At 40.0% G+C, this 27553-nt stretch overlaps 1 protein-coding gene across 9 annotated transcripts in view; it reads left to right on the plus strand.

Annotated features, from left to right (window-relative positions):
* nrf1 (nuclear respiratory factor 1) overlaps positions 1-27215 on the plus strand; it is a 77436-nt gene extending 50221 nt beyond the window's left edge. For 7 of the 9 annotated variants that reach the window (XM_043714010.2, XM_087999406.1, XM_087999407.1 and 4 more), the window contains 3 exons: positions 1517-1641; positions 13078-13203; positions 24052-27215. In XM_043714010.2, the coding sequence (XP_043569945.1) occupies positions 1517-1641; positions 13078-13203; positions 24052-24224 (424 nt within the window). In that variant the 3' untranslated portion in view covers positions 24225-27215. The remainder of the gene's footprint in view (positions 1-1516; positions 1642-13077; positions 13204-24051) is intronic. The other 2 variants (XM_087999411.1, XM_087999412.1) reach the window with 1 other exon arrangement.
* The last annotated feature ends 338 nt before the right edge of the window (positions 27216-27553 follow it).

The following is a 27553-nucleotide window of genomic DNA, read 5'->3' on the forward strand; positions in this document are numbered from 1 at the left end:
TTAATGTGCCACATTAAAAAGTGTTTGACAAGGACGTTGAATTCAAGTGATGACATAATGGAGGAATCCCCTCAAACTATGTACTAGACAGCAATTTCATTTGATCTTTTAAAATCATGATACTTTACTCACCAACCTTTTACCCACCATCACCCCCACCCCACCCCTGCAACTTTCTTCTATCCTTCCTTTTTATTTTCTCAACTGAATCTGAACTGAAGTAAAGTTTCAGAGCTGGCCAGCTGTGAATCAGAACCCAGAAATGAAATGGAGCAACACACCAGCTAAAGGAAACCTGGTGCCAAAATTATCTAATCACCAACTGGATTGTTGTGGTCTCAACTAAGGAAAGAAGACAATTTAAAAACTTTTGTCCAATCTACCTTCTGGACAGAGTGAAATCTTGTTGCTGTTGGAGTGAACGGGCTCATTGCCTTGTGTTTGAATTGATGTTATCGTGTTTTTACTGTTCTGTTTTAGTTTGGAAGATGGTTATGAATTTAACTTCTGATCATTGCTGTAAATGCTTAAGGGAGTGTTACTGCATGTTTCACATGGCTGTTTAAACTGCAAGATGTAGCAAGCGCTGATTGTAGACACAGACAAATGGCAAATTTGCTTCTTCAGGAGAGGAACAAAACTGTTAGTTTGGCTGATTTGCTAACGCTTATCCGTTAGGACAGACAACTCACGATCCAAGGTCATTTCAGAACCTGTGCACAGGATCAAGGCAGTATAAAGGAAGATACTTTTCAAAAATCTGTATCGTTTTGTTACTGACTCTTCTACCAAGTTAAGTGAATGTTAATTAGCCATAGAAAGACAATGAAGTGAGTTTCCTGGAAAGTTGAGATCAAACTGGCAGATGGCCATGCTGATCTAAACCCATGTTATGATTTTATGGAGGGGAACTCCTTATATAAAAATGGTTTGTGCGTGGTCTTTTGGGACCTGTATATCTGTTTATATATAAATAATTTTTTTATGCATATGGAGAGACTAGACAAACTATTATCCTTGAAGGAGAGAAGGCTAAGAGATTTAATACAGGTCTTTAAAATTGGGGAGTTTTGATTGAATAATTGCAAGGAACTTTTTCTATTGGCAAGAGGGAGTAAAATTGACTGATTTTAAAATGATTGACAAACGAACATGGAAAGTTGCAACAATTGTTTTTTTTAATAATCTGGATGACACCTCCTGGAGGGATGGTGGATGCAGATTCATTACTTACTTCCAAAATGGATTCGGATAAATGTTTGATGGAAGAATCTTCATGGAGATAAAAAAAATCAGAATCAGAGGTGGTTCAGGAGAGGGAATAATGAAAATAATTGGTTTGCTCTTTCAAAGAACTGGCAAATGCACAAAAGGCTAAATGGTTGTCTTCTGTGCAGTGCTATTCCATCTATAAATGTGTGTATTTTAATGTTTGCACATGATATTTCTTCTAGTAAAACTCAGTACCTGGAAAATCTGTAGGGTGACCAATATGTTTTGTATTTCTCTACTGCAGTGAGGCTGCTGCCCATGCTGTTGCCACACTTGCAGAAGCCACCCTGCAGGGCGGAGGGCAGATTGTGCTGTCAGGAGAGACTGCTGCTGCTGTAGGAGCACTGACCGGTGTCCAGGATGCCAATGGTAAGAATTGCCCTTAACTCTTTGTACAGTTTATATTGAGCTGAGGTTGTGTTTTGAAATATGTCAATACGTCACATAAATTCTGGTGATGTTTCATTGTTGCTTTTACCTATTCACTTTAAAATCTCTGCTTCACCTCGTTTTCACACCCTTCCCTGCCTTTGACCCTATTACCCCAAGTGCACCATTATATACCAGCCCAAATCTTGTTTTCTGCCTCTTCTGCTTGATTAGTAGCCTTAAACACCTTGCTTGCCAGACCTTGTAGTTACTTCCAAATCTTTGTCTCCTCAGAATCCTTTCTCCCTCAAGATTCCCTTCAAGACTATTTCTTTTACCACACTCTCATTCCACTTTCCCCTTGTTGTCTTTTGTTCTGTAAAGTATTCTGAAACTTGACACTGTATGTGAAAAGAAATATAGCTTTTCTTGTTTAGGAATAAAAGATTCTTAGAGCCTATAGAACCATCTTCACCAAGTTGGGTAACTTCAGATGCTTGAGATTTTGGAGAAGGTTTGTAGCTCAGGTTGTGGATCAGTATATAAGTTTGCTCGCTGAGCTGGTGGGTTATGTTTTCAGACATTTCGTTACCATGCTGGGAAACATCATCAGTGAGCTTCCGGTGAAGCACTGGTGTTCTTTCCTGCTTCCTCTTTCTCTGTCTTGGTTTGTTGCAGTGGGTGGTATCGGTTCTGTTTCTGAGAGGTTGGTAAATGGGGTCCAAATCTATACATTTATTAATGGAGTTCCGGTTTGAATGTCAGGCCTCTAGGAATTCCCGTACGTGTCTTTGTTTGGCCTGACCATTAACAAATACATAGATTTGGAGCCCATTTACCTACTTCTTAGAAACAGAACCCGAAATGATACCACTCACCATACAACAAACCAAGACACACAAATAGCCAGTGGGACAGAGCACCAGCGCTTCACCAGAGGCTCACTGATGATGTTACCCAGCATGGTGATAAAACATCTGAAAACAAACCAACCAGCAAACCAGTAACCTGAACCTCAGATGTGCTGTGCACAGAAAAGTCTTGCATTTGTAGTTACTTCTTTTGAACTCTAAACGACACTTTACATCTGGTGAATATTTTGACATTTGATGACTTGTTATTTTAGGCTGTGAAGAAAGAAAATATGCAAGTGGGTTAGAAGCTGAAACCTAACATTAGGATTCAGCTGCTTTGCTTGCCAGTTTTGTATAATATATATTCATGGGATCTGGGTTGACCTTTACTGCCCATTCCTAATAGCCTTTGGGAAAAATGTGATGAGCTATTTCTTTGCAGTCCATATGGTGCCTAGTAGTAGATGGGTGCAGTGTGAAATCGAATTAAGGGATCCATGTGATCTATATATGAATTATATTGGAAGCCCTTTTATGGCACTGGATATTTATGCTTACATTGTATTTCACCTTAAAAATAACCTCTGTGGTATTTACAAATAATTCCTCCTTTCATCACAAGGTGAGTAGGCATGAGAAATGCATTCAAAAATACCAAAATCTCCTTTCAAGCACCATCCAGTTGTTTTGTTTGGTGGCTTCTCTTCAATCCACCCTTTTTGGCAAACTGGCTCCAACTGTTGATCACTTTCTGCATAAAGAAATATTTTTTTGAAACCTGTTCTAAATTTTGATGTGCTGTTCCTCTGTCAGGGATTATCCAAGCATTGTTCTGGGTACACATTCTTGAAGCTGTTAAGTATCTCAGAACTGTTTGGCATCTCCTCTTTGTTAAAAGCTCTTGCTTATTTACTCATTGCTTGCTACTCATCTATCTCGTATAGAAGATTTTTTAAAAAACTGAACAAATAAAATAGAATTGAGGGAGTTTCAAAAATCTTAATTGTATCTTGCGACAGCTATTTATTTGTAAATTTGGCTGCACAAACATCAGAGGCTGTCATTTGCATTTGCCAGGCTGTCCAGGACCTTTTGATCAAGAACTGATGCCTGAAGCATTACTAGGATGAATATTTGATGACTACAAGCTGTCATGAAAGTTTTATGACCGTATCATAATAATAACGTGATGTAAACTTCATTCATAAAACCCTTTCAACATTTCAACACACACAGTCCATTTCAAGCGTGTCTGACTCTTTAATCAGCCATAACTAATGAGTGAAGTGTAGCAGGTCCAGTAAAGATAAATGCTTTCAGAAATTGACTGCAGGAATAGAGGATGAAAATAGAAGAGAACAGAGACTGAGTCATTAGCATTCACTAAACTGGAATCTAGGAATTGTTGTGATTGGTTGATTGTATTTTTAAAGATTGGGTGTTCTTACAGCCGATCCCAATCTTTAGCACCAAGCTTCAGTCTCACTGTTCTGAGATCTGGTGTAACAAAGTTACATGCAGAATCTGCTTTCCCCTAAAAGCAAGCCCCAGTGAAAACAACAGAATAGACGCATAAAATAATTTGTTGGATTTAGGACTGCACTCATTATTCCACAATGTTAAAAGCTCATTGATTCAGGATCTGGTATGTTTGCTGTAAATGTTGTAAAAACTTTTAACTACATCAAATTATCAGAAAACTCAAAATGGACTCATCTTGAAGTATTGATTTTTAACCTTGCCACATGACTCAGGCGTGCGCGCAGCACCAAGCATGTGAGGCTTTTGTTTCATAATTCTTTTGATCCTTAACAGCAGAAATGTTTTCATTTAAATGGTGCCATATCATGTATAAACTGCTTGAGGTATTTTACACAGGGAATTACTTTTTGATGTAAGTGCAGCAACTGTTCTGTGCAATGTTACAACAGGGTCTCACAGACAGTAGTTACAATCTTATTTATGAAAAGGCCGTGACAATTCTAATGGTATATGCTGGGTTTGTCATTTGTCCTTCAGCATGTCCCAGCTTTGGAGATTTCTTGGAAAAATGTTTTCCAAGATTTCTCTAGCATCTCTTATATTCCCAATTTTCAATCACCTTGACATCAAAATTATCTTGCTACCTTCATTTTTCACATCTGTATTTCCCAGAGTTTAGGCAGACACCTATCTCATTGTCCTAGTTATCAGTGTGAATGATGCACAGCTAGTCAAATCATAGGAATGAATTTGATGCCAAGTCCTTTCACAGCTCTGTATGTAATTTGAGCATTATCATAACATCATTTAAAAGAAAAAAGATATGAGTCTTGCTTTCTTTCCTTAATGTTTCCTCCCGGCCTCTGCCCTCAAAGAAGTGTACTTTCCAAAAATAGCTGTCTCTCTCTCTCTGAGGCGTGTGGCCTCTTGAGCTGTTGTAAAGAGCTTTGATGCAGTCCATTATCGGTCAATAGTCTAAGCAGAACAACAGCTGTCATTGGCAATTCTGCCAGGCCCTGAGACGCAAGCAGCATTCTCTTAATCTAGGCAATAACTAGAAATGTGTGCGTGTGTATTTGAAAAATAAAATTGATCAAAAGGTCTCAGGATAACAGCTAGGAAGCAGTTGGGATTTTTATTGTCTGCTGAATAAGATATTTCAGGAGGTGAAACCCTATCTTTCTTTTATGTCTGTCTGTCTTTTTTTCTCTCTCTCTGTCTCTCTCTCACCGTCTGTGTCTTTCTGACTTTGTGAGCATATGTCTGTCTGTAGGTCGTAGGGGTAAAGGTCATTAGGACAGGAAATGTAACTGACAATTCACGTCTAAAAATACACCTTCAATAATCCTGTTGTCCCAACAATTTAGACAGATTTTGACCCATGTGTATGGGGTGAATTTCAAATTTGATCCCTTTTGCATGCAGAGCACTAGTACCTTTTGAGGGGAGGGGATTTTGAGGAAAGTGAAGGTTCTGTAAGTGTTACTCAGCACAATCATTTGTTATAATCCAGTAAGCATTCACTGGTAGGCAACTATCAACACTGGGGAGCCAGCATTAATGTAATTGTACCCCACCAAGGAACCCATACCTCTGGAATCATATCCCAGCATTGAGGGATCTTTCAATAGATGCTGGCTCACTGTTGGTGTATAATCCCAAAGTCTGGATGTTTCCTGGTGTATGTATCCAGGCATGTTGGCTAACATCAGAAAAAGGATGTAGATTTAGAATTCTAATAGATTAAACCTCAATCATTCTCACTCCATGGAATCACGATATGCTAAACCATTTTCATATGATCTATTTATAAAATTTCATTTCTATCCATACTCATTTTGTAGAGATCCATAATTATGTTTGTAGTAGATATGGACATTGACAAATTCTATCATGAGAGAGTAGTGTTATTATTGCAAATCCAACTTCTTTCTCTGCAGTGTTATTTCTATTGAAGTTTAAATGGAACTAATTGGGCCAAGGGTATAGAGACAAAACAGTAGATATTTTTAGAAATCTTGATCTTAATGAAACCTTTTTTTAAAATACTTTTTATCAGGATTTGGGTGTGCTTATAGTTGAGCAAACAATTAAATTAAATCTGGCTCTGGGGAGAAGTATTTTGTTCTGTTTGGCACAGTGTCAAAAGTTAATAATTTCGATCAGTGATTTTCTCATTGTTTCTCCTTTTGTTTCTTCTCTAAATTTTTCTCCTTTCGTCCATGTTCTTTAACACAACCACTACTGGTTAGGGCAAAAAAAAGTAAAGATGGTCTTGTTAATGGATTTGATGCTGTTGGAATAGAATAAATGTGTGAGCAACTCTCAATGATTTTTTACAATCTCTGCTTCTGTCAGAACATTCAACAATAACCTCTCAAGGTCACTGCTGACTAATGCAGACTGCTTAGAATCAAGTGTCTCAGGGTCCAGTGTACAGATTAAATAATGCCATCATCAGTAAGTGGGTGTGCAGTTGCTATTTGCCTAAGACTTTAAAACATGGTGACAGCAGAATTGACAAAGCTCATTAAGAAGGAAAAGGATAATATGGCATTGAGCCTGTAGCTCAACACATGAATCAGTGACTGAGAACAATGTAAAACCCACTTTCTAAGAAAAAAATCACTGAAAAGGAACAGCCATGTTAAATTTAAAATGAACATTTGCTGATTTTTGTGCACAATCTCTTCAAATCAGAGAGTCTTCTGTCAACTCAACATCTGTAATAGTTTGTCTCTATCAAGAAACCCAAATGATGGCCCGAATCTTTTGTATAGGACAGACCTGTTGAGCAAGAGAAGATAAAGTGAATAGGGAAAGAGAGGGCAACACTAATTCAAATAAAATTAGAGTAAAGACGCTTTGAGTCGATAGTAGTAAACGGCACATTTGAGACTGACATTTGGTGCTGTGTGATTAAATGCATTGAAAACAGTTCAGAGAAGTTTCACGCGACTGATACCCGGGATAGGATATCTTAAAAGTCAGACAGCACTACATCTGTATCATTAAAGTTTAGAAGATTGGGAGGTGATCTTTTGAACCATGTAAAATCCTGAGGGGACTTGATAGGTGGATGCTGAAAGGTTGTTTGCCCTTGCAGAAGCGATCAGAAGCAGTAAAAGTGGATGGTCATGAGGCTTTGTAACTCTCTTCCCCAGTGGGTGATGGAGATAGGGTTATTGAATATTTCTGAGGAAGAGGTAGATACATTTTTGAATAACAAGGGAGTCAAAGAATATCAAGAGTAGGTACGAGTATGGAGTTAAGGTCACAACTGGCAGAGCAGGCTCAAAGGGATCAAAAGGTAAAAACAATGACTGCAGATGCTGGAAACCAGATTCTGGATTAGTGGTGCTGGAAGAGCACAGCAGTTCAGGTAGCATCCAAGGAGCTTCGAAGACCAACTTCATATGCTTGTCCTAGTTTGGGAATGGACAAAAATGTCCTGGCAACATTTAAAAAGTGGCTGGATGTTGCGATGTAGTGGAGCAAACTACTGGGTTTTTTTTAATTAAGGGATAAGTTGATCTGCAAGACTTTCTTACATCTATGTGGGACCAGAGGGCAATTGAGGGAATTGAGAATTTCCACAACTGATTTCCTAGGAAGGAGTGGCTGAGAGTAGAAAAGAGTCCCCATACAACTTGATTTGGGATGTGGTAGTTGGAGGAAGAGCAGTCATGGAAGATTGCAGCACAGGAAAACTACCTGCCCAATGTGTCTTTGCTAGCCCTTTGAAATTCATCACCATTCCTGATTGCCCAGAAGGGAATTCTCTCTCCTTCAGTTAATTATCCACGTGACTTTTGAAAATGATCATTGAATCTGCGATGATTACTCTTCAAGGCAATATATCGCAGAATATAACTCATTGCCTCATTCCTTCTTATTTCTGTAGTTTTCTCCATCACAATCTACCAAAGTATTTGCATTCACAGCTGTGCTGAGGGAGGATATTCCCGGAAATACATCCAGGGAAGTTATTTGGGTGGAACTGAGAAATAAGAAAGGGATGATCACCTTATTGGGATTGTATTATAGACCCCCCCTAATAGTCAGAGAGAAATTGAGAAACAAACTTGTAAGGAGATCTCAGCTATCTGTAAGAATAATAGGGTAGTTATGGTAGGGGATTTTAACTTTCCAAACATCGACTGGGACTGCCATAGTGTTAAAGGTTTAGATGGAGAGGAATTTAAGTGTGTACAAGACAATTTTTTGATTCAGTATGTGGATGTACCTACTAGAGAAGGTGTAAAACTTGACCTACTCTTGGGAAATAAGGCAGGGCAGGTGACTGAGGGGTCAGTGGGGGAGCACTTTGGGGCCAGCGACCATAATTCTATTCGTTTTAAAATAGTTATGGAAAAGGATAGACCAGATCTAAAAGTTGAAGTTCTAAATTGGAGAAAGGCCAATTTTGACGATATTAGGCAAGAACTTTTGAAAGCTGATTGGAGGCAGATGTTCGCAGGTAAAGGGACAGCTGGCAAATGGGAAGCCTTCAGAAATGAGATAACAAGAATTCAGAGCAAGTATATTCCTGTCAGGGTGAAAGGGAAGGCTGGTAGGTATAGGAAATGTGGATGACTAAAGAAATTGAGGGTTTGGTTAAGAAAAAGAAGGAAGCATATGTCAGGTATAGACAGAATAGATCGAGTGAATCCTTAGAAGAGTATAAAGAAAGTAGGAGTATACTTAAGAGGGAAATCAGGAGGGCAAAAAGGGAACATGAGATAGCTTTGGCAAATAGAATTAAGGAGAATCCAAAGGGTTTTTACAAATATATTAAGGACAAAAGGGTAACTAGGGAGAGAATAGGGCCCCTCAAAGATCAGCAAGGCAGCCTTTGTGTGGAGCCACAGAAAATGGGGGAGATACTAAATGAATATTTTGCATCAGTATTTACTGTGGAAAAGGATATGGAAGATATAGACTGTAGGGAAATAGATGGTGGACATTTTGCAAGATGTCAGATTACAGAGGAGTTGGGAGGTCATTTTATGTCTTGAAATGCATAAACGTGGATAAATCCCCAGGACCTGATCAGGTGTACCCGAGAACTCTGTAGGAAGCTAGAGAAGTGATTGCTGGGCCTCTTGCTGAGATATTTGTATCATCAGTAGTCACAGGTGAGGTGCCAGAAGACTAGAGGTTGGCAAACGTGGTGCCACTGTTTAAGAAGGGCAGTAAAGACAAGCCAGGGAACTATAGACCAGTGAGCCTGACCTCAGTGGTGGGCAAATTGTTGGAGGGAATCCTGAGGGACAGGATGTCCATGTATTTGGAAAGGCAAGGACTGATTAGGGATAGTCAACATGGCTTTGTGTGTGGGAAATCATGTCTCACAAACCTGATTGAGTTTTTTGAAGAGGTAACAAAGAAGATCAATGAGGACAGAGCAGTAGATGTGATCTATATGGATTTCAGTAAGGCGTTCGACAAGGTTCCCCATGGGAGACTGATTAGCAAGGTTAGATCTCATGGAATACAGGAAAAACTAACCATTTGGATACAGAACTGGCTCAAAGGTAGAAGACAGAGGGTGGTGGTGGAGGGATATTTTTCAGACTGGAGGCCTGTAACCAGTGGAGTGCCACAAGGATTGGTGCTGGGTCCTCTACTTTTCGTCATTTACATAAATGATTTGGATGCAAGCATAAGAGGTACAGTTAGTAAGTTTGCAGATGACACCAAAATTGGAGGTGTAGTGGACAGCGAAGAGGGTTACATCAGATTACAACAGGATCTGGACCAGATTGGCCAATGGGCTGAGAAGTGGCAGATGGAGTTTAATTCAGATAAATGCGAGGTGCTGCATTTTGGGAAAGCAAATCTTAGCAGGACTTATACACTTAATGGTAAGGTCCTAGGGAGTGTTGCTGAACAAAGAGACCTTGAAGTGCAGGTTCATAGCTCCTTGAAAGTGGAGTCACAGGTAGATAGGATAATGAAGAAGGTGTTTGGTATGCTTTCCTTTATTGGTCAGAGTATTGAGTACAGGAGTTGGGAGGTCATGTTGCGGCTGTACAGGGCATTGGTTAGGCCACTGTTAGAATATTGCATGCAATTCTGGTCTCCTTCCTATTGGAAAGATGTTGTGAAACTTGAAAGGGTTCAGAAAAGATTTACAAGGATGTTGCCAGGGTTGGAGGATTTGAGCTATGGGAGAGGCTGAACAGGCTGGGGCTGTTTTCCCTGGAGCGTCGGAGGCTGAGGGGTGACCTTATAGAGGTTTATAAAATTATGAGGGGTATGGATAGGATAAATAGACAAAGTCTTTTCCCTGGGGTCGGGGAGTCCAGAGCTAGAGGGCATAGGTTTAGGGTGAAAGGGGAAAGATATGAAAGAGACCTAAGGGGCATGCAGAGGATGGTACGTGTATGGAATGAGCTGCCAGAGGATGTGGTGGAGGCTGGTACAATTGCAACATTTAAGCGGCATTTGGATGGGTATATGAATAGGAAGGGTTTGGAGGGATATGGGCCGGGTGCTGGCAGGTGGGACTAGATTGGGTTGGGATATCTGGTCGGCATGGACGAGTTGGACCGAAGGGTCTGTTTCCATGCTGTACATCTCTATGACTCTATCTAATTTTGGTTTGTTGAGCAAATTTAATTACTCCACCTTTAGTAGTCATGCTTTTAGTTGTCTAGACTGTAAGTACTGGAAGTCCCCTCCATACACTTCTCTGATCTAAGACATTCCTTCAAGCTTCCCACTTTGACCAAGATTTGGATCATCTTACCTAGCTTCTTTATTTAACAAGTTAAGGTTCACCAACTTTCAACTAGTGCTCAATGGACAGTGGATGTTGGTTTGGTTAAGATTTTTACTCCAGTGTGACACTGTTTAGCATTGTCAGTCAATAAAAGTAGGCAAAAAGGTTGGTGTCTTCATGGTTTGTCGGGCTCAGTAACATTAGAATGCACCCTCTCTCCAAACACCTGTCCCCACTCTTGAAGGGCTCCTGTTATGTAGGTACCTTTTCCAGTTAGCTGTTCATACTTCAGGCTGTTAGGCCGGGGAGGGAATTATCTTCCTATCTTTCATTCAAAAAACACACAAAGGCTTGAGAAATCCTGACACCAGCAATTCAATACTGCGTCAAACCTGAGGCTGTACTTACTGACTTGTTTAACCTTCACAGTGTTCTGGGCACTGACTTTAGACATGAGGGCAATGAGAACACCCAAAGAGCAAACTGCTCTTAACTTAAGCTTTGATCTTTATTTTCTGTGTCTTCCACAAAGTCTCCTTGCTATGCATGCACATGGATGTATGTGTGCTTGAGCATGTTTTCATGTCTGTGTAACCTGTTTAATTCTCCATTCTGTGCTGGTGACCTCTAATATGGAATGTTGAACTGTGTGTTCATTGGGATTGCAATTCTCTAGCTACAGATTGTTACCAGAGGTTCGTGTAAAGAAACCAGCTTGATGCAACAATGCATCTACCAACCTGACTCAATGTCAGCCACATGTCACGTGGCAGAGTGGTGATGTCACATGGACTGAAACCCAGTTCTTTCCGGGTGTGATTTTTTTTCAGTTGATGATGCATTTGTCTTTTGAGCAGCCGCAGAACTGTATATCTGATTTCAGTTCCAGCGCCGGTTTTGTTGAAACTTGATCTCCAACCTCTTCAGTGAGTTGAAATACTCATACAGTGTAGAATAGTTCAGCCCCACACAAGGTCAGTTGAGGAAAAAATAACATTAGTAACCAAATGAGTTGGTAACCTCGGCCCAAAAAGTAGTTATAATGTGCATGTGTGTTGGAGTTGGTAATTTGCCACATTAGGTGAAGAGCTATCATACAGTATGCGATCCATGTTAAAAAGTATTGGAAACATTAACTAAATAAGATGGCCACACCAGCTTGGATTATATAATCCTAGCCATTACAGGATAGAAGGAATGAAAGCAAAATAAGGAACTGTTTATTGAACAGGCTAAAAACTGCAAAAGTTTAAAAATAACATTCTGGCCTCTCCACCCCTCCCCACTCTGTTTTTCTGAGCTATGCATAGAAGGCTCACACTGGCCTGAGCAGCTCCTGACAGCTTGCCTTGTTCTAAGCGGCTCACGTGACCACAGTAATCTGCAGCCTGTAATCACCAGCACAGGAGCAGCAAAACAAATCGCCCCTTTGTGTCACACTGTAGATACTCTGCTTGAAACCCCCACTCTGGCCTTCTCTTCGGTTTCCCCTTAGCTCAGCAGAATAAAACCAGTTGCATCAGTTAGCTGTGTTTTTGTTAAAAGAAGATTCCAAAAAGCCCTCTTTCTGATGGATCAGTGAGTTTATCCATTGCAGAATTGAGCCAGGAACATTCCAGTTTGATTCTCAATCTAAGTTACCTGCTGTCAAGTCAGCAAGATGCTAAGGGTATTATAGTGAGATCAGTATTCCACATTTAGGGAGAAGCAACTCACCAATGCTTCTATCTCCATAATCTGCTGAGAGCAACCCCCACACACTGGCGGCATGTGTGCTAGAGGGTTATTGGGTGTGGATGGCTTCTATTGTTGAATGGACTGGCCATTCTTATTGGTTGGATGCACATGGTCACTTGGCTGAAATGCCTCTCCTCAGAAAACCTCTTTTCAAATGGAGAAGAAATAATATTAATGTCAATGTTAATGAAATATGTCAATCTGGTCATTGTGATGGATAAACAAGGAGTGCCTGGCCCTTTCTAGATATTTGCTGAATGCATGTGGGCATGGTTTGGAGGCTTTAATGAGCCACTTGAAGTCATCTACTAGGAGACAACAGCTTGAATTTATATAGTGCCTGTAAATTAGGAAAATGCCCCAAGATCCTTCATTGCTTTATTATCAAACAAAATTTGAGCTACATAGGGATAAATTAGGAAACATGACCAAATTCAGAGAGGTAGGTTTTAAGAAGCAACTTAAAGGAGGAGAGAAGTCGAGGTTTGAGGAGGCAATTCCAGAGCTTAATGTTTAGGCAGCTGAAGGCACAGAGTGCTGAACATTGGGGGTGCTTGTGCTAGTGCTGCTGCTTTCAGATTGCGTGTGTCAGTGCCATTTCCATCATATTCCCCTCTCGTATTTTGCAATTCACAGTGGCCTTGTACGTTCCTGTAAAGGTTGCCGCTCCTTCCCAGTTGACCGCTGTCTGCCGCAGTACCACGGGCAGCAATCAACAGAAAGCCCCTGAGTGCAACAAACCGGATCGAGAAATCAGTGTTGGTAAAGATTCAAACCTGTGATCTTTAGTTTATTTTAAAATTTCTGAATATAAGAGGGCCCAGTCTGCATGGTATCACCCAGGTCACAGAAAGTGCATAATACAGGAAAGTGCCAACCATGAAAAGGGGGAAAGAGACTGAATATTGGTGTGGGTGAAGGTGCCCTGAATAACTTATGAGCACTCCCATAAAAGTCAAAGTTACAGGACTATGCAGAAAGAGCAGGTCGTCAAAAAATGTGTCCAGCTTTTATACAGAGCTCGCACAGACACAGCAAGACAAATTCTGTGTTGTAGGATTCTGCAATACCAAATCATACAATCTGCAACTGAACCCATGGAAGAGGACTCTAGAAAGTTAAATTGCTTCTAAATCTCATGGCCTAGCAAGTAAAGGCATCAATCAGTGTATTACTTGACATCCAATGAGTTAATTGATTTCACTCAAGTCTGTGCTGGAGCAATACAAATCATGTCAGCTTCCTGGACCAAGGAACATAGGCCAACCAGAAAGTCAGAATTCTCCGAAAAGTTTGCCAAACAGAGGAAGCCATTGACCAATCAAATACTATTCTGCTTATTATCCCTCCATAAGATGCAGGAGACGAAGTAGGCTATTCAGCTCTCTCTATCTGGCAAAGTGTGGGTATTTGAGGTGGTTAGGATTGGGCTTAATTGAGACGCCAACTCCAGTCAAGCATCCAACCTGCACACATTGTCAGGTCTAACACATTAAGCATAGACCCCCCTCGGTAATGTACTAAAGGACTACCAGGATCAGTGGAACCATACTACAAATTTTCAAGAAAGGTGGGCGATATAATGAGGGTGAGGGGCAGTTCTGAGAGAAATATTCAACATGCATTCATTTTAAGACAATACATAGGACTTGTGAGATTATTCCTTATGTGACCATTGCATGAAAATTAGAGGAGTAGAGGTTGATTGCAAAAAAAAAAGTACCAGTTGCATTAAGACAGATTTTTCATCCATCTGTACATCTGAATATAATTCTAAATAGAGCCAAGTGATCAAGAGTGACAGATTTCATGTAAAAAAAATGAAGGCGATTAGCAGAGGAGTAATTATTGTAATCGACTCGTGTGCAGATTGTGGTGCCTGGTAATCTATTACAGGGCAGCTTCTGCTGGCCATATTTTAAGATATAGGATAATGAGCTTTAGAGCAGAAACAGCTGAGAGAGGCCATTCGCAACAATTGGTCCACAGCCTCACAGCAAGGGGCCATAAACTAAGCTAGCACCTGAACTGTTGTCACTCAATATATAATAACGTGTAATGCTTGGATGTATGAAATGTTTAAGTATATATAAATAGTTTTCTCCACCAAATAATCTGATATGTTTAATGAGGCACATTTATGATCAGTAATGAGCCCGTCCAGTGCATTTCTTTATTTTGATTGTCTTGGCAGCTATACCTTCCTTGCAGCACAGTAATGCTGTTGGTGATGTTAATGGACTAGTAATCCAGAGACCTGGGTAATAACTCAGAAAATTACAGTTCACATCTCCATGTAGGATCTTGACAATTTCAATTCGGCTTTTTTAAAAAATGATTTTTTTAAAACCTCAGTATAAAGTAACCGTGAAGCTTTAATATTGTTGCAAAAACCAACTGAACCAATGTGCTTTAGGAAGAAAATTCACTGTCCTTGTGACTCCAGATGATTCAATGGTTGACAGCTAATTGCCCTCTGAAGGGTCTAGGAAGCCCCTCATATATTAAGCAGCTGCAAAGGGTCAAAAGAAGCCCACCACAACCTCCTGAAGGTAAATAGGGATAGGGAGTAAATTCTGATTTTGCGGGCAACATCCACCTTCCAGGAATTATGTTCATTAAATCCCATATTCTGTGAATTCATTTTCCTTTCAATCACTTTATGCCATTATAAACTCACTTTTAAAGACTTGGGCACCTTAACCCATTAATTCAATCCTCATCTATGATTTATCCATGCTTTTCCATTTAATGTTATTTTCTCAACTCTTTCTCCCCCTCACCACTAAATTTCTTATTAAGACTGCTTTTTCCTAAATATTTTTTCATTACCAAATTTGTGAGGTTTTGTTGGAGACAGCTCAAGGTTTATGTCGGAAGTGCTTTACCTCATTGGTGCTGCCACTCAATAGCAGAGAGATTGAAAACCCTTTGAATTGACTTGAATCTTAGCCTCAACTCTTAGAGAAATGTATGAATTCTCTGCATGTGTGAACGCCATGTAAGAGCTGTCAGGTTTTGGAAATACAACCAGATGTTGGGGCTCTGCAGTCAAATGTAGGACTATACTTCTTGTCACAGCTCGCACATGATGAACAATCCCTTCAGTTAGATATGGAATGCAGTTCTAGTCTGCCCTAGTAATGTGCATGACCACCAACCTCAAATGAGCACCCAATCTGAATTGTGACAATTTCCATTTCCTGGTTTATCATCCAGAGTTCACACCCAGTAGGAGTTGTAATCAAACAGTACCACCCTCATTTCACATAAATGGTTTATAAGCAACCTGGGCCAAATTTAAATTCAATTCCAGCATCGAAAGGTTATTGTTCACCTGAGTTATTATGTTTGATTTTATTCTCCTTTTATTACTCAACTTTGACAGCTATTCTATGTTGTAGCACTAACTGCAAGGCTGAAATTCCCTCTATCGGAAAGATGTTGTGAAACGTGAAAGGGTTCAGAAAAGATTTACAAGGATGTTGCCAGGGTTGGAGGATCTGAGCTACAGGGAGAGGCTGAACATGCTGGGGCTGTTTTCCCTGGAGCGTTGGAGGCTGAGGGGTGACCTTATAGAGGTTTACAAAATTATGAGGGGCATGGATAGGATAAATAGACAAAGTCTTTTCCCTGGGGTTGGGGAATCCAGAACTAGAGGACATAGGTTTAGGGTGAGAGGGGAAAGATATAAAAGAGACCTAAGGGGCAACTTCTTCACACAGAAGGTGGTATGTGTATGGAATGAGCTGCCAGAGGATGTGGTGGAGGCTGGTACAATTGCAACATTTAAGAGGCATTTGGATGGGTATATGAATAGGAAGGGTTTGGAGGGATATGGGCTGGGTGCTGGCAGGTGGGACTAGATTGGATTGTGATATCTGGTCGGCATGGATGGGTTGGACCGAAGGGTCTGTTTCCGTGCTGTACATCTCTATGACTCTATGTCAGTCCCAGCCTCAGAAGATGAGTCTCCACTGCACCAGTATAAATATAACCTTTCAATGTTGCTTACTAGTCATTCTCCATTTGTAAGATTCTTCATACATTATGGAGACTTTTCTTGAAGAAAACTTCTTTCAGCATGTCCTGCGTTGCAGGCCATTTTAAGAGATTAGAAGTGCAATTTTAAAGGGGTCGAAGAACAAAGAGACCTGTGGGTGTTTGTGCGCAAACATTTGAAGTCAGCAGGACAGATTAATAAAACAATGAAAGTACATGAGATCTTGTATTTTCTAATTAAAGATGCAGAATGTAAGAAGTTAGGCTAAATCTCTACAAAACACATGTCTACTGGAGTGCTGTGTCCAGTTTGGAAGAAAAGTTACGTAGTGAGTGGATAGGGTTTAGAATGTTCTGCCTGATAGGGTGAAGAATAGGTATAGTCGCCATAGTCTCAAAGATGTACAAGTCTGCTCTCTCATGAGAGAAAGAGAGACAAGTAGTGAAGGTCAACACACCAAAAGCAAGGCGGGAGGTTGAGAAGGTATAGTAACTTAAGCTGTTGTGCGAATTGAACACAAGCTGTTGGCGTCATTGCATCATAAACCAGCCATCCAGCTGAATCCCAGGTTGTAGTCATGGGGGATAAAAACAAAGGAAGAAAGATTGCGAGAATGTGGAAATTATTGGATTTCTCTTTGAAAGAACTAGAAGCAAGCTCTATGGGTTACCTAGCCTTTTTGCTGTGCTGTACTGCTTTTGATTCCATTAAATGATGGGACAACATAAAAATCTCACCCAGAAAAGCAAACAGGCAACTGAGGCTGTTGAGGTTCCTCCAAGCTGTGCACATATACATGAAGAGACAGTTTTGATGCTGACAATTACAGAATTGCCTAACATTTTATTGTAACAATGGTTCTATGGGTTAGAGAGAGTTTTTTTTTAATTTGAAACAAAGATTTTCATCTCATTATCTTTGCTGTGAAGTATTGTCTCTTACTAAAAGCATCAAAATTGACAGATTTCTTTTCAATGTCACTGTAGGACCTTTAAACCTGAATTCCATTCTGCCAGAGGTTCATGAACTACAGTTAGGAGGAGTGATTCCAAAATATTTCTTTGCCGTATCCTAAGATTTCAGAGGCCAATTGTAAAGCGTCCTCCTGTTGCTGTAGCTGAGACAAGCTGAGTTTTGGAGTGTAGAGCCAGTAACGCACACATTCTATGAACAAATAAAACTTGCTAATCACTGCCATAACCACCTAAGCTGTAGCAAACAGCTTCTTTTTCTATTAGCAGTCTGTATCTGACCCAACTGGCCAGATACAAATTTCAAATAATGGCCAAACTGGTTAATGCATCAAGGAACTGAGTTGCTGAAATGAATTCCCCACTGTGTGGAGATAACTGATCCCAGCCCAGGTGGTGGTGGGTGAGAGTACTATCGTTAGCCTGATGCCCTTTGAGCTGTGCAGAGAGAGACTAACTGGGGGTTTATTTTGTATCTGCTTTGTGCCTTGTCAATAACGATAGCATTTGATGGGACAAAATTTACCCAGTGGTAGGTTCTTGAGCTGTACCCCAACAAATGTCTTAACAGCAGGGAGGAGGCAAGATGTGACTGCGAAAGTCGGTGGGGAAAGGAAGGGACGGAAGACTTCACATGAAAAGATTTTTCTTGTATTGAACTACTAATCAACAGTAAGTGATTTATTCAGCTCCCTGCTGTGTGTGCAGTGCACTAGAGAAGCTTAAATAGAAAATCTCACTCTAGGATAGCAGCTACAGTCCAATCTACTTATTTCCAAATCTGATATCATACAAAAAGCTTCCTAATGAAGAACATCTTTCCCAAAGGCCCAATTTGCTCCGAATATAGGCCAGGTACTGATATCAATTCAACTGATTGGCTGTTAAAAGTGGGTTTCAGTACTGACAATCAACAACTAGAAAGGAAAATGTCAGCCTGATCTGCTTTGTGATTACTAACCAGTGGTTCAGTTAAAAACTGTGCAGATGTGTGCAGAACCAAATATTAGATAAAAATAGGCTGGACTGTTCCCACAGTCAAATAGTTTGCTATTACTTATTGTTTAGGCTTTATTGAGTAAAATGGTCACACGCCTTGTGAAAAGGGCACCCACTGAATACGAAACCAGACACCAAGCAGAAATAATGTTAAGAAAGAAGTGAAATTAAATCCATTCTGATTTCAAATTTACCCAAGTCTCTCCCATCTCCCTCTCGTGATTGGTCTCACCCACTGTCTTGTTAAGAAGTGTCTCGTGACTTCTGAAGAGGATTTGTTGCTGAGCATTGTTATTGTGTGATTGGGTTTAATAAGAATGCTATGTTCAAGTCAATTTTGTAGACGACTAATGAGTGTGGATTGTGACTAGAGACATAGCAGTCCTTTGCTATTCACAGTCACAAGCTGATATATTTCAACACTTCTTGGGGGCAGTTGGCCAAAGCTGCTCTTCACATTGAGGATTCTAAACCTTGTGGCTGCAAATTTAAAATGCAGTGAGGAAATTATCCTTTTATGCAAAGCATGGATAATTGGCAGATATTCTGCTACAAGGTATTATTGAAGCGAATAACATGGTGCATTGAAGGGAAAATTAGATGAACACATGAGGGAGAAAGGAATCGAAGCATATTCTGATAGGGTTGGGTGATGTAAGTAGGAGGAGGTTCATCTTGAGCATAAATCCTGCCATAACCATTTGGGCCAAAAAGTCTGTTTCTGTGCTGAACATACTCAACAGTTCATGGAATTTCACTTTACCATGATTGTGATTTCTACTTATAAGTAATCCTTTATGGTATTAACTGCTAAAGGTAACTATCTGGCTCATCATTCACTGTCATCAGCTCATTCGCAATGTAAAATGAAATGTACCATGTCTGGAAGTAACATCTTGCAGTGACTCATCCTCCATTGTGCCCCTTTTTAAGTAATCCAAGAAACTCAAAGGAGGCATTTTGCCAATTGTGCTTGTGCTGACTCTTCGATGGAGCAATCATGCTTTGCCCCACATTCTTGCTTTTGTCTGTAACCCTGCAAGTTCCTCTTCCTCAAGCAACTGCTCAAGTCCTTTCAAAATTATTATGAAATCAGTGTCCACCATCTTCTCAGATAAAGTTTGAGATCCCAGCAATTCTGTGTGAAAATACTGCTCCACATCTTCCCTCTACACATTTACCAATAATTTTAAATCTCCGAAATCTGGTCTTTGACCCACTTGCCATTAGGAATAGATGTTTCTCTATCCACTTTATCAAGTAACCTCATCATCTTGAAAAACCTCTTTATAATTTTCTCTGTTCCAAGGTTACAATCCTAAAGTTTCCAATCTCTCCTCAACATGATATCCCCTTCCCTGGAAAGGCACCTGTGTATGATTCCAAATAGCTAATATGTTTCCTGAGGTGTGGTGCCAAGAATTGTTACAAGTTATTGTATAAGTCCTTTTTCTCTCTGTTGTCCCATGAGATGTAGGCCAGAGGTGCCAACTTGGCATGGAGTGTGCAATCTCTGGGCAGCCAGTGACAGGTGTATGATACCCCCTGCCGTCCAAATCATGCTTTCAGTACGCAAGTGTCTATTAATAGCCTGTAGTTTTAGATCCTCTTCATTTCTTTTGAGTGCTTTGATTTGGTTGTATGTTGCAGGGGGGTGGGGAGAATGAGGGAGCTTTATATTTTTTGATATAATTTGAAAGCTTGTCAGCCGATGTCAGGGTGAAGATGTAAAGATTAGCTTAATTAGAGGTTGGTACTAGACATAGAGACATGAGTACCAAAGAAAAGCCTCCGTCTGTTTACAAATTAATCATCAATTATATAACCAGTAGGATTAACTCTACTTTGCTAAATCATTCAGATGCCTAAGTCCCTTGAATCTTTCAGCCTAAATTAAAAAAAAAGCCTTGGCACAGGAAGGCCCAGCAGACCTGGCTCAGCTGCAGAGGGTCAGCTAATGTTATTAAATGGGGAAAGATTTTTAAATGTTGGAGTTTTAGCTCTTTACCTTGTTTTCCTTATGTTTGCCACATTAGCACTCCTGTGGTAGTCCAACAAGCAAAAATCAAGTTTTTACATTTGTACAGCATCTTTCACAACTTCCAACAACCCAAGTGTTCTGGCCAATTAAATACTTTGAGGAGCTGAACCACACAATAGAGCATGATCCCAGGCTCAGTTTTAACTCTGTGTTGGGTGTTATATGAGGGGACTCTCAGCTGAGTTTGACAGGCGAATATAGAAAAATCATCCATGTTTCCATCTGTCCTGCTCCTCTCCTCACCTCCTGAGACATCAACTCTGTGTTAGTGTACCATCTCCATGGCCGCTTCTCTCCAACCCCTCAACCAACCTTCTATTTGTTATGTTTCATTCTTCACAGTGAATGTCAGCAGGCAGCTGATGTTGTTGAGTTTTCTGCTGAACTTAGTACTGCCCTTGTCTAGACTTATAGTCAATCTTTCAACAGGCGCAGGGGTAATTTTCCATCCTCCCTAACCCAGAGACACTGAGACCAATTGTAACACATGTGCTGAATCCATTTAACCCAAAACAGACGAGGCTTCAAATTCACCAAAACTGCAATCAAGACCAAGTCAACTAACTTTTCTCAACCTTATTTTACAATGGAAGAACACTTCCTCTGTTCATCCTCAGCATGAAGAAATTGTAATCGACGTAGACAACAGAGGATATTTTCCTTTTGTATTTGGGTCCAGTATGTTGTCTTTGAAAGATTCAATTTAACTATGATCAAATAGAATGGTGGAACAGACCCAAGGAGGTGAATAACCTCTTCAGGTTACTAGCTGTATAATAGGAGACAAGCAGAGAGATTGTGACCAACGTATCCCTCCCTCCATCCTTGTACTTTCCTAATAGCTGTGGGTGAAGAAGGGGTCCATTCAACCCATCAAGGTTACTTCAGCATTCAGTAAGATCACAGCTGATCTCTTAATCTTCAACTCCATTTTCCAGTCTTTTCCCAATAACTCTTGAATCACATACTGGTCAAAAAGTCTGTGTCAACCTTGAATATACTTAATGACTCAGCTTCTATAGCCAAATGCCCTTACTCTAAGATTGTGCACTATGCTTCTAGGCTCTTCCACAAAGGGCTACAACTTATAGCATCTACCCTGTCAATACCCCAAATAATCTTGTCTATTACAATAAGGTTGCTGCTCATTGTTCTAAACACCAATTATTACAGACCCTACCTACTCAACATCTGCTCATAAGGAAATCCATCTATACCTGGGATCAACCTAGTAAACCTTCTCTGGACTACCTCCAATGCTAGTATATTTTTCCTTAGTAAGTAACTTTATGTAGTACCTAATTGCACTCGTTTTGGAAATCTAAGTATATTATGTCTACAGGTTCCCCTTTATCTGCCCTGCTTGTTACCTCCTCAAAGAATTCTAATAAGATTGTGGGTATGATTTCCCTTTTCTAAAGCCATGCATACTCTGCTTAAGTTTAGTTTTATTCCTATTTCTTATTTATATTTTTATTCCTATTCCTTAATTATATTTCTATTCTGCAATTACAATGGCAAGTAAGAGGCAAATTGGCTGTTATTTACCTGCTTTTTGTTACCCTCCCTGTTTGAAAAAGAGTTTGACATTGGCAGTTTTCCAATCTTCTGATTCCAATTTTCTGGAACCTAAGGGTGCTTGGAAGATCACTAGCAGTGCAGTCACTATCTCTGCAGCAACTTCCTTTAATATTCTGGGATGCAAACGATCAGGTCCAGGAGATCAATTGGGCCTTGGGCCCCAGTAGTCTCCCTGTTCCTTTTTGTCTAATAATAGTTATTGTATTTATTTCCTCTCGCATATCTGTCCTGTGAATATTAATATTTTTGAAAAGCTTTCAAATCTTCTACCATGAAGACCAATTCAAAGTATTTATGCAACTCCTCTGCCATTTCCTGGTTCCTCATTATTATTTCCCAGCCTCATTCTTTAAGGGGTCTGTGTTCACTTTGACCCCTCTCTTTCTTTCCAAATGTTTAAAGAGCGACCTACAGTCTGCTCTGATATTATTTGCTATTTTACCCTCAGAATTCATTTTCTTCCTTTTTATGTTTTTACTAGTCTTTTCTTGGCTTTGTAAACATTCCCAGTCCTCTGGTTTATCTCTAATTTTGGCCGCATTGTATGTTTTTGCTTTTATTTTGATATTATCCTTAGTTAACCATGGTTAGTTCATCCTCCCCCTGTATTTCTTATTCCCTCCATAGTTCTCTGTTTTTTAAGGGGAGAAAGCCATGTACTGATTCAAAATTAAAAAGCATCCAATAAGGCTGCTTTCTTTCCTTCTTCCCAAGGGTCACTTATACTAAATTCCCAGTAAAAGCCATTACACTACATTATTTAGTTTGGAAGCCATGACGTGGAGGTGCCAGTGTTGGACTGGAGTGGACAAAGTCAGAACGTACATGACACCAGGTTATAGTCCAATAGGTTTATTTGAAATCATAAGCTTTCAGAACATAGCCCCTTTGTCAAGTGAAATGACATCAACTATGCTCAAATGAAGGAACTATGCTCAAAAAGCTTGTGATTTCAAATAAACCTGGTGTTGTGTGACTTCTGACATAATTTGGAAGGTAATTGGATAGTGCACAAGATTCCTGAAGAAGGGCTTATGCCCGAAACGTCGATTCTCCTATTCCTTGGATGCTGCCTGACCTGCTGCGCTTTTCCAGCAACACATTTTCAGCTCTGATCTCCAGCATCTGCAGCCCTCACTTTCTCTCTAGTGCACAAGATAGAAAATATCCCAGAATACTTCGCAGAAAGGAACAAGGCACCAAACAGAAATGGAGAAATTGGAGATGGTCACAGGCAGAGAGAGTTTGTAGCATGCAGGATTTCAGGGAGAGACACCAATCAAGATGACTGAAAATGCCACCATTACAGTTGGATATCAGATCAGAAGGTGTGACTTGGGATAGAATGCTGGAGGAGAAATAGTGGAGCAAGATTGTGCAGAAAATATTTTGTTGAAAATAGCAATGAAAGGGTGCAGTTGTGACCAAACATTTCATGATCTGATGCTCCTTGTCAGGTGAGGGTTTGAACACGCAAATGTGTGATAAGACTGCAAATATTTATAGTCAAAGTTGATCAGCAGTATTGCTTGGTTACCTTAGGAATCATGAAGTGTCTTTACAGAATTGTTCCTAATGAACTTAAACAGGCTGGTCAGCATCCCCATGATTTTGCAGAGTGGGTTATGAAAAAAGAGGGGCATCATGGGTCTATGAATTGCTTTCTTAATTTGTACTTTGCATTCCTGTAGCTGACTCTCTAACTATGACCATGGTGTGATGTGTCCTTGACTGAGCAGAATTCCAAATAATATTTACTTCAAGCTGCACTTCCCTTGAAGCAACTTTGATTGTTCAGTTGAAGGGAGAGTGGTATTGTGCCTCTCAAAATAAATGTCTTGACCAATGAATCTTAAGACACAACTCGAAAAGTTGTTGGCCTAACTGGAGGTATCTACAGACTGGGCTGCTTTGCCAAAAATGAAATGGTTTGATTGTTGATGAAATAGGAATGATTGTGGCAAAGCTGTCTGTGTCGTTAACTGGCTGACTGTTTCTGTTTCCTTCATTACCAGGCCTGGTGCAGATCCCAGTGAGCATGTACCAGACAGTCGTCACCAGCCTGGCTCAGGGTAACAGACCTGTGCAGGTTGCAATGGCCCCCGTCACTACTCGAATGACAGAAATCCAGTCATCTGCGGTAACCGTGGAGGGGCAAGCTGTGGAGGTGGTGACATTGGAGCAGTGAGGAGACCACCAAAGAAACAAAGCAACTTTTCTGTTCTTCAGAAGTCCAACATTGCAGTACTGCAATCAGGTGTCTAGTGCATTGACAGGTGGCCGTGAAAGTAAAAGTGCCCTATGTGGGTTTAGTGTTGGGGAGAGAAATGATAGAGGACTTCTCTTCTCTTATATTACCCTTGGAGAGATTTCTAGCTCTTGTATTTACTGTTTTATATTGGAAGGGAAGAAAAATCAAACCTATTTGTATAAGTTTCTCTGTATTTATGCACAAAGTGTTTGTGTCTGTCTCTGAAGACTGAGGCCTTGTTTATTAAGGGTCTAGCTTGGAATCTTTATCATTGTGGTTCTAGAGGTTTGGATCAACTCTGGAGGGTTGGTGTTTGGGAGGATAGGGTGTCTGCATTTTCCATTTCAATAAAAATTGGAGCAGGACCTGAACCCCAAACCCTTTAAAAGTTACTACCTGGTTGGTGTGCAGATTTTTACTTTATTGCTCTTTCACTAGTTGTAATATTGCAAGTCAAAGCAGAAGAATGTTATATCCCCATCACTTTAGTAAACAATCTCACCAGCTATGGGGACAGAGAGATACAGAATATCAGCCAGAGTTTCCCCTTCTGATCCCTGTTTGAGCACATTAAGGTACACATACTGTTGAGTGAGGGCAGAACAAAGCTCTGCACTGAATCCCCTCTCACTGAAGTAAGGTGTCAAACGTTAGACAACACAAGTTTGAGCCTTCAGGAGAAGACAATAGAATAAAATCTTCTAGACGTTTAGTGAATTGGAGTGTAAATGTAGTTGGGTCTCATCCCCCACCAAAGCAAACTGGCCCGGGAACCTCTTGAGTACCATCATTAATTTTTAATCATTTTAATTTTTTGCGCATTTTATTTGTTTCCTATTAAATCCACAACCTATGAGTGTAGAAGCTGAGTTCCAGCCATACCTTAGTTCAGTTTGTTGCTGTAAATTATCATAGATCAGGATTACTTTGCCTGTCTTTGGGCATGGGCTTCTGACAGTGGGCAGTGAGATTGGAAATGCAGCAGGGGTGCAGTGAACCACTTTGAAGCTGCAATTCACTCACTTCGTCAGTGTCTACTTAATGAGCAGTCATGAAAGGTTTTTAGAGAATTTGTTTTGCACTAACTTTAAAAAACTTGTGTAATCGTAATGTAACAATAGCAGATGTTGTTAATGTTAGGCAATTCATGTAGTAAAATATCCCAAAGAGTAGAAAGTTGGCTCAGTTTAAAATTAGTGGAGTCTGATGCTTCTGTCCAAATGGAATACTTTCCCCATTGGATGCTTTTCCCATGTTCGGGAAATTTTAAACACATGGTAGGTGTCAATATCATTCAAACCATTTAATTAAATAGTTTTATTCAGCAAGTTAACCTGTGCAAAATTATTGTAAGTACCAGCATTATTCAAAGTTACTTGCATGTAAAAGATATTTTAGATTTTGCATTCATACAGTTTAGTTGAACTGAACCAATTTAAAGACATTCCCAATCTCAGTATTTAATTCTCGGCCTTGTTTCTCCTGGTTTTCCGAAGGAAAACAATTTCTTTTTGGAGTATGAAGAGAACCTAATAATCAAGTAGAGCTCATGAACAAGATTGTCTAAGAGTTAGATGATACTAAAGTTTGGCTTCATTTCATATTATTAAAATGAGGTCATCAAAAGGGCGTAAGAGAGGTTAAAATAGTAACTGGAGGAAGAACAAGAAGCTCTTTCACTCACACCCTAACAAAATGAAATAAAGTTGGCTGGTACTGCAAGTTGTAGATATTGACACCCTTCCCCATTGATGTACCAGTTGCAGTGATTAATTTGCTGTTATAGTTATGTATAAGTGAAGGGAGCTTAATAAAGTTAAAATACTGCAAGACCAGGCGCTCCTTAAACTGCTTCAGTATTCCTTGTCATTGACCTTTCCTGATCTGGTTTACAGCCATGTATCTATCATACACTGCAATGTTGATACTCGGGTTATTTGAGAATATTTGGCCCACCCTTTGTCAAAAATTTGTACTTAATCTAATATGCTTTAATGTTTGTGCCAATATACTTCTTGTATGCTGTTCTTAATTCATCACTTCCACCATCTGTGCCACAGCAGTGCTTCAGCCTAGTATTATACAAATTAAAATCCTATCCAGAGTTTGCAAGGCTGGAAAATCTGCAATGGTACTTTCAGATGCTATTTGCATGTCACCATCGATGATATGGAAGTTTTCTGCAACCACTGTCAAACTTCAGTAAAATCCTGGTGACAACACTGCAATATATTTACTTTCTCCTTTCCTCCTCTGTTGTCCTGTTCAGTCCTATCCAGCAATCTTCCACATTGAGGCAATTGGGAGACTGGATTCTGATTCCTCCATCTGACAAAATGGGTGATGGATAACGCAACAACCACAATAGTATTAGCAAAATACCTTGCAAAAGCTGTTGACATTGGGTGGGTGGGGGTGGGAGGGCAAGGTAATGGGAGCAATTTGGTCTCCACTGAAAATTAATGTGATTCCATGTACTGTGAAAAGAGAGCAAACCAGAATGGATTGGAAGTGCTTCCTCCTTAGGATACTCACAACTTTATATGGGGAGGATTGGAGGGAATATAAAATTACCATGGTCCTCCATACTTTCTGGTTAGTACCATGGACCAATGGATGCGCCAGATGGTGGCCATTGCAAAGAGTGAATCTTCATATAGATATGAATACTGTATATAATAAAGAAAAGTTCTTTTAAGTGCTGAAGGTGAGTACAGGTCTTAAAAGTACTGTGGTTTGTTTGCTACAATATTTAATTCCCCTTGGATACTCTGAAAATGTATTTGAATGAAGACATTTGCATTTGATTTTGTTTTATATGTTGCTTTTTTTTGGTTTGGGAACTGTGGTTTGTTATATAAACACTGTTTCCTTTTTTGGACATAGCGAGCTCATGGTGTGTAATAAAGATGTGAATAATCCTGGTAAGATGGAGGCTGATGGACTTTGCCACTTTTATTACGGCCACGTGATAATCCTTGTAACTTCAATGCAAAGGCAAGGATGAGGGATTTGCTAAAGTACTGGAAGTATTATAACACTGGTAACCAGTGCAAAATGATCACTATTATGACAACTGGACTTATCCATTGGGTGAGGGGACAATATATTTGGTTGTGCATCAGTGAAAGAAGTCTACATTCAGCACATTTGTCCATGAAAGCAAACATTTTCCCTCCTTCTCTCACTCTCTCAATTTCTCTATTCCCACTTAATGACCACTTAACCACTTTCTCCTCCCTTTCTTTCACTGGGTTTTCATTTAT

The sequence above is a fragment of the Chiloscyllium plagiosum genome, unplaced genomic scaffold (genome assembly GCF_037043375.1).
Source record: "Chiloscyllium plagiosum isolate Xiang-an unplaced genomic scaffold, Cpla_swu_hap1 HiC_scaffold_23, whole genome shotgun sequence".
Classification (NCBI taxonomy): Eukaryota; Metazoa; Chordata; class Chondrichthyes; order Orectolobiformes; family Hemiscylliidae; genus Chiloscyllium; species Chiloscyllium plagiosum.